Source organism: Bison bison, unplaced genomic scaffold, assembly GCF_000754665.1.
Source record: "Bison bison bison isolate TAMUID 2011002044 unplaced genomic scaffold, Bison_UMD1.0 scf7180017864035, whole genome shotgun sequence".
Taxonomy (NCBI): domain Eukaryota; kingdom Metazoa; phylum Chordata; class Mammalia; order Artiodactyla; family Bovidae; genus Bison; species Bison bison.
In genome coordinates, this window is record NW_011494607.1 from 19,853,855 (window position 1) to 19,864,428 (window position 10,574).

Sequence of the window (10,574 nt, forward strand, 5' to 3'; positions counted from 1 at the left end):
TTTCTCCCTTCATTTTAGAAAATGGTATAAATCATCATCTTCAATCAGATGAAGATGACAGTTTTAAAGAATGGGTTCACAAGACTTTTCACTTATTATTTTTATGATCTGCTTCACTCATAGTATATAATCTGTGGTTTTTGTGACATATTTAGCTTTAACCCACATTTTAGTTATTTTTAGTTCAAAGAATCTTTTGGTGAGAAATCTTTCATACCTGTAAGTTCCTGATAAATTTCATGAAGTAGAAACATGGGAAGTTTTTTTATGTACCTCAAATGTGGTTTGAAATGTCATAGGCCTTCTCTTAATCCACCCCCCACAGTTACAAAAATGTCGCTGGGATCTGGTTCAGTCATTTTTCTCACAGAAAAGTAAGTACAGTCGACATCTCATTAGCGGTCAGGGTGACGTGCAGCTGGAACCAGCACTCGGAACCAGAGGCCGGGTTTTCTCCAGGAATCCCCTAGACAGTTCCATATGGAGAGAGCTGTTCCCAACCATGAAATCCACAGTCCACATCCGTCTATAAATCCAAAGGTAAAGTCCCAAAGGCTGGCAGGTATCTTCACTGCACTGAAGATTTTAAACAGGTAATAAACATTTAATTAGGCCCTTTAATGTCCTGGCACACACAGCTGTAAATGATCAAGGAGATCTCAACTTTGCATTGATAATACAGAAGTGGCTCTAGCCCATTGGATAAATCCTGGGTTTCCAGGACCAGTAGCACTAGTTTTAACGGTAATCTTCTTCCCTGATGGGCTTTGAGCATGAGCCAGAACTACTTCCATCTTTTCACTGATACTGTGACTCACTCTCTGATTTTTCACATATAAGTGGCAGATTAGATGAGCTTGAATTAGATGGGTGCAGGTGGTGCCACCTGCTCCAGCCCCTTATTGCAGCTTTGTCTGGCCTTCCATTGGTTTATTCTGAGTCTCGACAAAGGACGGCTGCCCAAGCTGCTCTTGGCACTGTCCTAGACTTGGGCCAACAGATTATTGGCAGGCATATCACTGGCCTTCTGCATGCTGAAAGAGGAGATCTATCAGACTTGTAACTTTGTGAAAAGAAACTAAAGCTCAAAGGCTCTCTACCGAGGTAATCAATTTCAAACTGGTGTCCGTAAATGGAAGGATGGATCTACTTTCTCATCTTCTAAGTCAAGTACAATAAGGAAAACTAAAAAAGCACAAACTGTTAAATAATACACATCCAGACCTTGACCTTCCAGGAAAACACTGCAATTCAATGTGCCATAATGTGCTTAAAGAGGTTTCGTAAAAATCTGTGAAGGATGGATGAGTTAAGGAAATCTAAATTTCTTAGCAAAGATATTCAAATCCAACTTAACTCTACAAATTTCACATTATGACTGGGTCAGATCCCACCAAAAACTGTCAAGTAAGGCATTGCTCTCTTGATTTTGACTATTTGGTTTTAATAAGATTTTATTTGATAGGTTTTCTTAAAATAAATTTTCCTGGGCGTATTTTGATGGTGGATTCAGCCATCCCCCTGCTTCGCCTCTGTTCAGCTGTGGGGCAGAATCACAAATTCCAGCCATCATTTCCATTAAGTCAGAAGCAGAGGCTTTCCATTTGATTTAGCACAGCTGCTTTGCCCACTGCCCAACTTCTTTTTTGACACTAACTCTCCCCTAGATCCAAACCATCCTATGTTATGAAAGAGAGATGTGTTTAACATGAATTATGCCTTATAGCCAGGGATCTGTGGGGATGAGAGGTAGGCTGCAGCTGTGCTTTGGGGGGCTGGGTAGGATTTAAGAAGCTCAACAGGAAAGGTGTCCTTAGGCGAGTACACAGCTAGGGTGGAGAATTGATGTGGTGGGGCTAGAGGTGGCTGACAGATGCAAAGATGTAGCCAGGACCAGGTTGTGGAGATTGGGCTTCATACTATAACCAACATAGAGCCTCTTTAGGTTTTTAAGTAGGGCTTGGGGGGAAGGGGGTGAGCAGTGGGTACACAATTAAAACGGTATTTCAGGAAGCTTACTCTGGCAGAAATGATTAGAGACCAAAAGAACAATAGGAGGCTGATGAAGTAGTCTAAATGTGACGTGTTCTGAAGAGCCCAGAACTGAACAAAGATAGTGGGCATGGGATAGAGGAGGAGCTAAGGGTCAGGAAAGATCATGAAGGAACATGACCTGCACAAGGCCTTTTGTATCCAGAGGTTTGGTCAAAAACCAAACCAAACAAACAAAGAAACCAAAATTTTAAGAGACTTTTCCCTTTCTTATGGAAGACAACTATACAGTACCATAAATGCACTTAGATTATTAAAAGAATAAGAGAGTTATCTATAAAGTATCTACTGATCATGGGAATTGGACCCTGGAACTAGGGCTGAGCCCATAAACAAAGACATGTTTCTGAGATGGAAGGCCAAACAGCATTGCTTCTACAGTAAGTTCCGTACGTACAAACAAGCTCTGTTCCAAGAGTACAGTTATAAGTCCAATTTGTTTGTAAGTCCAACAAAGTTAGCCCAGGTACCCAACTAACACAATCAGCCATATAGTACTGTACTGTAATATGTTCATAATACTTTTCACACAAATAATAAAAAACAAACAAATAAGAAAGAAAACATTTTTACTCTTTCGGTACAGTACCTTGAAAAGTACCAGCTACGTCACTGCTGCTTTTGTGCTTGCTTCTGGACATCCTGGGCTTGAAATGAAGAAACTGTTCTACTGTACTCTATACAGTACTGTACAGTAAAGTACACAAAAGCACAACCATCTCTAGAGGATGCACGTGCATGACAATGTGCATGAACTAACTCACATGATCGGACATGTGAACACACGTTCTCACTATTAGACAGTTCACAACTTGAAGGTTTGTATGTAGTGGACTTACTGCATAGATACCTCAGGGCAATCATTTTGTAATCAAAACACACACATACACACACAGAGTAAATATCAGTTGTCACTTCTCTCTGTGGTTGCACTGGAGATGACAGTGGAGACATGGAGACTAGAAAGCCCACTCCAGGACAAGATGCAGATGTTTCTCTGCCTTAGAATGTGAGCCAGAGAACACTTGTTCAAAGTTTTGCCCTTGAAAGAGCTTCTAGATTCTACCACATTTAACTCCTCCTTAGCAGGTAGGTATTTGATTTGTACTGCAAGATTTTGTATTTGTGAAAGCATCCTTAGGTTTTTTTGCATGTGTATCTTTTGCTTCTTTACATAGGTTATAAATTCCGTAGTAGCTGACATCCCATTCCAGTACTTTTGCCTGGAAAATCCCATGGACGGAGGAGCCTAGTGGGCTGCAGTCCATGGGGTCTCGAAGAGTCGGACACGACTGAGCGACTTCACTTTCACTTTTCACTTTCATGCATTGGAGAAGGCAATGGCAACCCACTCCAGTGTTCTTGCCTGGAGAATCCCAGGGACAGGGGAACCTGCTGCCATCGCACAGAGTCAGACACGACTGAAGTGACTTAGCAGCAGCAGCAGCAGAATATTTTCCCTCCTTGGGGTTTTTAATGTCTCTATAGGCAACCAACAAAGTATCCACCTTCTTCTTAAAGTCTTTACTTATCCATTCATTCATTTCATTAATATTCAGTGAGTGAATAAGTGGAGGACACACAGATGCTGGGTCAAGGTAGGGGGCAGGTATGAAATAGACACAGTTACTACTTTCAAAGATATTATAGTCCAAAAGAGAAGCTCTGACATATCCAGAAGGCAGTAGAAGATAGATTATTCTAAATAGAGGCACAAAGGAGAAAGTTATATTTCATGAAAGAGGTAGCATTCAGTCCTTAGATGATAGGCAGAATTTTGAAAAATAGAGGCAACGCAGGCAGAATAAATGCATAAGCACAAGCATGGGGGCAGGAAAGGACAAGGCATTCAGCAAAGAGGGAGCAGAGAAGTCTGGCTGGATCACAGGGTTCATGTAATTTAGGACTCAATTATAGGTAACCTTGAGTGACAGCTAGGACTGTGGCAATTCTCCAAACACTAACATGATCAGTGGTCCTTTAAGGTCAACCTGAGAAGCAGGAAAGGCTGAAAATGAAAAATTTCCAAAGTGGACAGAAAATTAAGATGAGCTCCGATCTCCAGCGTGACAGAGCTCCTGGGACACAGGCAGTGGGAGAAGAAGGATAAATGGGTAAGGGGCGAAAGCACAACTGGAGGTGGAGAGTGAGTCTGGTCTTTGACGGGGCACCCAAGAGGTTCAGGGCCTTATTCACTGTCAGCCTGCAGCCCCACTGCAAACCTTGCAAACAGGAATAATTTTTTTTTAGTATTTATTTATTTATTTGGCTTAGTTGGGGCATACAGGATATAGTTCCCTGACCTGGGATCAAACCTGTGCCCTTTTCATTGGGAGGACTGAGTCTTAGCCCCCAGACCACCACGAAGTCCCAAAACAGAAATAAATTTGAACCTGCTGGAAACACCCCAAGGTATGAGGGTCTCTAGGCCTAGAGGCTATTGTCAGCTTCCAACTCCCACCTCCAGTTCACTGCTGGAAGGACAGAGGAGCCCCCAAGACACCACCAGAGCTTCACCACTGCCAATGATGCCTTTATCACATACATGCTACACTGTGTTTAAATTTTTCGTTTACATTTTTATCTCCCCCACTGAATCTGTAAGCCTTCTGGGGAAAGGGCCATATACCCAGGTCATCTCAGTTCTCCTGTTTCTTTATCCACCTATCTTATCAACTTCACTCATCTATCAATTCATTTACCTACTCACTCAATATGTTCTAAGGGCTTTTGGGTACCCAAAGCAATCTGGTTATCAAGGGCAAAATCTCCTGTCCTCAAGGATCTTAAAGTCTCCATTTACTGCCTCCGAATTTTCCTCCTTTCATCTTCTAATAATAATCTCCTGATATTTCTATAGAACAGGTGATATCTGAAGTTCCGACATAACCATAAAACATAAAAAGCCTGTACAGTATAAGAATTTCAGAGAAGATAACTTTTTTTTTTTTTGCAAGATGCATTACAGTTTTTGTTGTTAATGGTCAAGGATTACATGTTTTCATGTAACATATAAAACATGAAATGAAGGGCTATCTATCCTAGTATTGATAAAAGTATTGATACTATGTGTCAATAGTATCACCAAGGGAAATTCTTGGTCCTTCTTTTCTCTGTAGCTTAAAAGTCAGCATAGGAGTCACCGGTGTATTTTTTGAGGCCAGAAAGAACCTTTGTAGGAAGAAATCTTCTACCTTCACTGAAAGGAAGCCAGATTGCTGGCAGTGAAAATTAAGAGGGTTCTGTGGGATTATTTAAGGTAACAGATGTGGAGTTAAACCTCCAGGTGTTACAGTGTATCTGTAACAAGATATTAAACGCTTTCAGATTTCAGAAGCATACATAGTTTTATGCACTGTTATTATAGAATTATATAGTGTATTGCTTATTACTGACTAGGGAGAAAGCAAGAGAAGGGCAGAATGAGGCAATAAAACAGGAGGGCACGCACTGTCTCTAATAAATGTAACAACTATAAACATGCCAAGAGGAAAAGTTTCAAAGGAAACTAGAATCAGGAGGCAATTTATTCATGATTGATGTGGCTACACTATGTCAAGATAACTCACAACTGTATTGGAGTAGCCATGACTAGTTCCTTCAAAATAGATGGAAGAGACTCTAGCAATTGCTAGAGGTAAGGTCTGAAAAATAAATTCCATAAACTCAATATTTTTAATTCAACAGAACTGTGAAAAACATAAGTTGCTATATTCATGAATATAAACCCAGTAACAATAAAATACAACTTTCATATTGTTAAGATAGCTCTACAGCAGCACAGTAGCTACCTGCAGAATCTTTGGGAGTTATCTATAATATTTCTTACAACAAATCTTTCAAAACCATTCAAAACAGTTTTGACCTCTCTTGTCCCGAGTAATACATAGAGGTACAAAGGTGACCGAGTCATTCATTAAGTGACTATAATGTAATCAAGCCTAAAATCATTCCCAAGGGCATCTCATACCAAGTGGGGACCTGAAAGTTCATCTACGACTGCAGACTGAGTAGTGACAGTGAATTACAATTTGTGCATGTCTCACATCTTCAAGTAAGGGTGCCTAAATAATTCCAAAAAGCAGTGGTGCTGTTTGCTATTCATCAAATGTCTGTTAGAAATTTCCGGATATGCCTAATACATAATAGAGCAAAGAGCTTAATAAATAATATTGATAGCATCATTACATCATTTTCATACCTAATAAAAAGCACAAGATGTTACCTTATGAGCTCAATTTTTTTTTTTTTTTTTTGCTCTGGAAACAGCCTCTTGAAAAATCTGAAGAGAATTTGTGTACTAAAAATATGTAAACATGGAAATAACAAAAAGTAAAAGATTGTATTTTTGAGAGGAGGAAGAAGAATTTAAAATTAAATACTATGAAAATCTTCATCATTTTGTAAATAAAAATATATTTATTATGCATCTATTATTGTCACTAAATACAAAATGTAAGCTTTAAAATACAATTTCAGAGACTTCCCTGGTGGTCCAGTAGTTAAAAATCTGCCTTCCAGTGCAGGGGACAAGGGTTCAATCCCTAGTCCAGGAACTAAGATCCCCCATGCCATGGGGTAACCAAGTCCTCACACTACAACTAGAGAGCCTATGCTCCACAACAAAGACCCAGTGCAACCAAATATATATAATTTCAAAAATAAATCTATAATGATCAAAATACATCTATAATGAGAAGCGGTACAAGCAGTCAAGGATAAAAATAATTTAACCTTCCTTCCTCTACAGTGCTTTTCACTGCACTTGAGAACTTTAGCTCAGACCCCCGCTAGACTCACCCAGGACTATGAAAATGAGCCTCCCGAGTAGTCTGCCTTGCTTCAGCCACCTTAATGCTTCATTTCCAGTTCAAAACCTTTACTGGTTTTCCATACAACAAAATCCAAATGCCTTGACCTCACAGATATTTGGCACCAATCAATGAATGTTTCCAAACATATAACCCCTTGTCCTTAACCACAGGGACCCACTCTCCCCCACTTCACCAGTCACACTCAGGGTGTTCCTGCATCTCTTTAGAATCCTGGTCTTTCTGAAGTGTCCTCTCCTTTCCCTTATGTGCATATACCTGAATTCTACCCCCAGAGCTAGGTCAACAACCCTCCCCAGGCATATAGACTGACATCTCTCTTGAAGCCTTTTGTATACATCATCCTCTATATGCCCCTCATTCTAGTTCATAACTTATCATTCCAACTGTACTGAAACACTTAAGGGCGTTTCTTATACCACTTTTTTATAGTCTAGCACCTACTCAACTGCTATCCCCATTCACCACAATGGCCAGCATAGCATCGCTCTAGTGTAGGCACTCAGCTAGCACTGACTGAAGCAACACATAATAGCAATAATGCAAGAAAGTTGAAAAATAAGTATTCTTCAATAATATAAGAGCGATTTGGACCAAATAAGACTTTTGAGAAGCTACATTATTTTCTTTTCTTTAAAATTTCTGAGGATGTAGGATTCCAGATGGCAGTACTGAGCTGCTTCCTTTCAGCAGAAATGGATGAGTTTGCCCTGATGTCACGCTTTTCCCCTGTGTCGCCCTAGAGGACCCGCTGTTTACCTGAGGACAATCGTCCTAGGACAATTCACTGCAAAGGCTGTTCCCTTTTCTGTCTACACGCATGGCTCCCTGAAAGCAAAGACTGTGTTCCATTTCTGATCTCTACATATCAGTAGTCCATGTGCTAGGAACTCAGTCAGTGATTGACCTAGCACCATCATTATCTAAAGCAAACGCAATTAAAGAATAACCTTTACTAGGCACATAAATGTTAAGTAAACTTAATTCATGACTGAGATTTCAAATGAGACACAGGGCCAAAATTCTAAGGACTGCATTTATCTAAGAATTAACACAAGAATGAACATTTTAAAAAGTCAAGAGAAACTCTATGTGAACACAGGTGTGTGCACGTGAATGATTTTTATGCATCATAGTACATTTCTAGAAGAAGCCACCATTTTGGAGAGGGAAAAAGAGGAAATAGTGGGTGATTTTCTACTTTCCACTCTTCTGTATTGCTTTAAAAAAAAACAAAAAACTATGAAACATGTACAATTTCAAATTAACTCCTCCTCACATGAACCCAAGGAGCAGTCTAATGGCAGTTAAAACATTTTTTTTTTAATGTGTAGATAGTCTAACATTGTTTGCTAAGTTGCTTCAGTCATGTCTGACTCTTTGCCACCCTGTGGACAGTAGCCCTCCAGGCTTCTCTGTCTATGGGATTCTCCAGGCAAAAATACTGGAGTGGGTTGCCATGTCCTCTGCCAGGGGATCTTTCAGACCCAGGTATCAAATCTGTATCTCCTTTGTCTCCTGCATTGGCAGGTGGATTCCCTTGCCACCTGGGAAGCCCTAGTCCAACATTAGTATAAACTAGAGAAATTTTAGACTTAAGAGCTGAGGTGAAATAAAATGTAGATGGTGAGGTTTTGGAAGCTCAGTGGGGATATTTGGATTTTGTAGCGGGATATTTGGGTTTTGTAGCTTTATTTCTCTGTAACAATGGACAAATTCCTTCTTAACTTACTATTTCCTAATTTAAATTTTTCTTTCATTTATGTGTCCAGCACTCCTATCCATATAAGGATAAAATTACCCAAAGGAGTAATTCATTCTTCCAAGTAACAAAAAGAGACAGTAAAACTCTTTCCCCAAGGTATGAGATAGTAATAAATAAAGCTTCTCAGATACTCAATAAAAAGAAGCAACTCCTCCTCTACAGTAACTTGAACTAAAATGCACTTTATACATAAAGTGCTCAGTCTTCATAACTGAATGTTTACATTGAAAAATGTCCAGGCATCACACATCTACTCCTCTTTACACTTTGTCAGGGTAAAGAAATCTGGTCTTGGTGGGAGATTTGAAACCATGTGACAGCAGTCCCTTGGGACACAGATCTCATCTTCACATTCCAAGCTAAAATAATCTAGCAAATAGTAGCTTCTTAGTGACCCATGAGCTCAACAAATGACACTTCCTCAAACAGTACATACTTGTTGACGTTAACAGAATTAAAAATGTTCTGATAAGTAAGGAAATAATAGTTTCTGGACTCTCTAGATTGCCATTTTTACTTCAAAAAATTAAAAACACAAATGATAAAGACCACCTTGATGAAAAATCTCCGAATCCTGGTTGGTTTTCTACCAGCCCAGGAATCATCTCCTGAATTACCCTAATGAACTGCAGGAATTGGGACATGGTGCCCTTAAAGAACGGAGAAGGTGATGGCACCCCACTCCAGTACTCTTGCCTGGAAAATCCCATGGACAGAGGAGCCTGGTAGGCTACGGTCCACGGGGTCGTGAACAGTCGGACACTACTGAGCGACTTCCCTTTCACTTTTCACTTTCATGCATTGGAAAAGGAAATGGCAACCCACTCCAGCGTTCTTGCCTGGAGAAGCCCAGGGACGAGGGAGCCTGGTGGGCTGCCATCTATGGGGTCACACAGAGTCGGACACGACTAAAGTGACTTAGCAGAAGCAGCCCTTAAAGAAAAGGATGGTCACAGGGTACCAGGAGTGAAAATTCCTCAGTTCTGTCCTACTTCCTTCAGGCCAGGAGAGAGTTGTGCCTACATTTGACATAGACAAGTTTCTATATCACAGAGGCTGATAAGGAAAAACATTCTTTTCTTCCTTCCAACCATCAGGACTTGTCTTTGTACCTTGCGGTGTTTCTGGAATACCTCCTCTGGGTCTCATCAGCTCACCACCTTGCAAAGATGAGAAGAGGGCTGCTTTTTCTACCATTCCTGCCATCTGGAAGACCCTCTTTGTTTCATTCCTCCCCATAAACAGTCCATCTGTGCTCAAATCTCATGGTGAAATGTACCCTTGATCTTTTGCCTCCACCTCTTAATTTATCCTTCGACTTCAGTTCCTGTCCTAAGATTCCATTTTTCTACATCAAGCTCTCATTTTCCATATTTTTCTATGCTTGCCCCATCTTTCTGGTTAATCGTTGTTGAGGAAAACACTCAGGACTATTCTCCTTGAAAATACAGTTATGGTTTTGACTGCAATGAATCCTCTCACAACCTTCATAAAAAAGCAGTAAACCACAAGATCACTTCGAATTTTTACTAGCATAGTTATTTTAAAGGAAGAAGATATTTTTAGAAAGCTTTCCAGATTTATAGAAGTTTTAAATGTATTAAAGCCAGATAATTAATTCCAAACAGCTTCAATACTTCCTCCACTGCGAGACCAAACCAAGTCACAGAAAAAGAAAACTGCCAAGTGGCACTGCACCTACCTGAGGGTATGGGGAAGTCCTGGATTTGGACTTTGAGCTGGAGAGCCTGGACTTGGCCCCCTTCCTGCTGTCAGTCAGGGCAGGAGTGGAGCTGCCTGCGTAGGAGAAGGCTGGTTTGGAGGCTGCGATCTGATCCAGGGAGAGCTGCAGCCCTTTGTATTCCGTGTCCCTGCAGGGTGAAAAGACACAGCCCTTAATCGGCCACCACAGGAGACAGATACAC

The 10,574-nt window shown here is 40.5% G+C and overlaps 1 protein-coding gene across 1 annotated transcript in view; it reads right to left on the minus strand.

Moving 5' to 3' along the window:
- SIM1 (single-minded family bHLH transcription factor 1) overlaps positions 1–10,574 on the minus strand; it is a 72,251-nt gene that overhangs the window by 21,884 nt on the left and 39,793 nt on the right. The window contains exon 9 of the mRNA XM_010834746.1: positions 10,352–10,520. Coding sequence (XP_010833048.1) covers positions 10,352–10,520 — 169 coding nt within the window. The remainder of the gene's footprint in view (positions 1–10,351; positions 10,521–10,574) is intronic.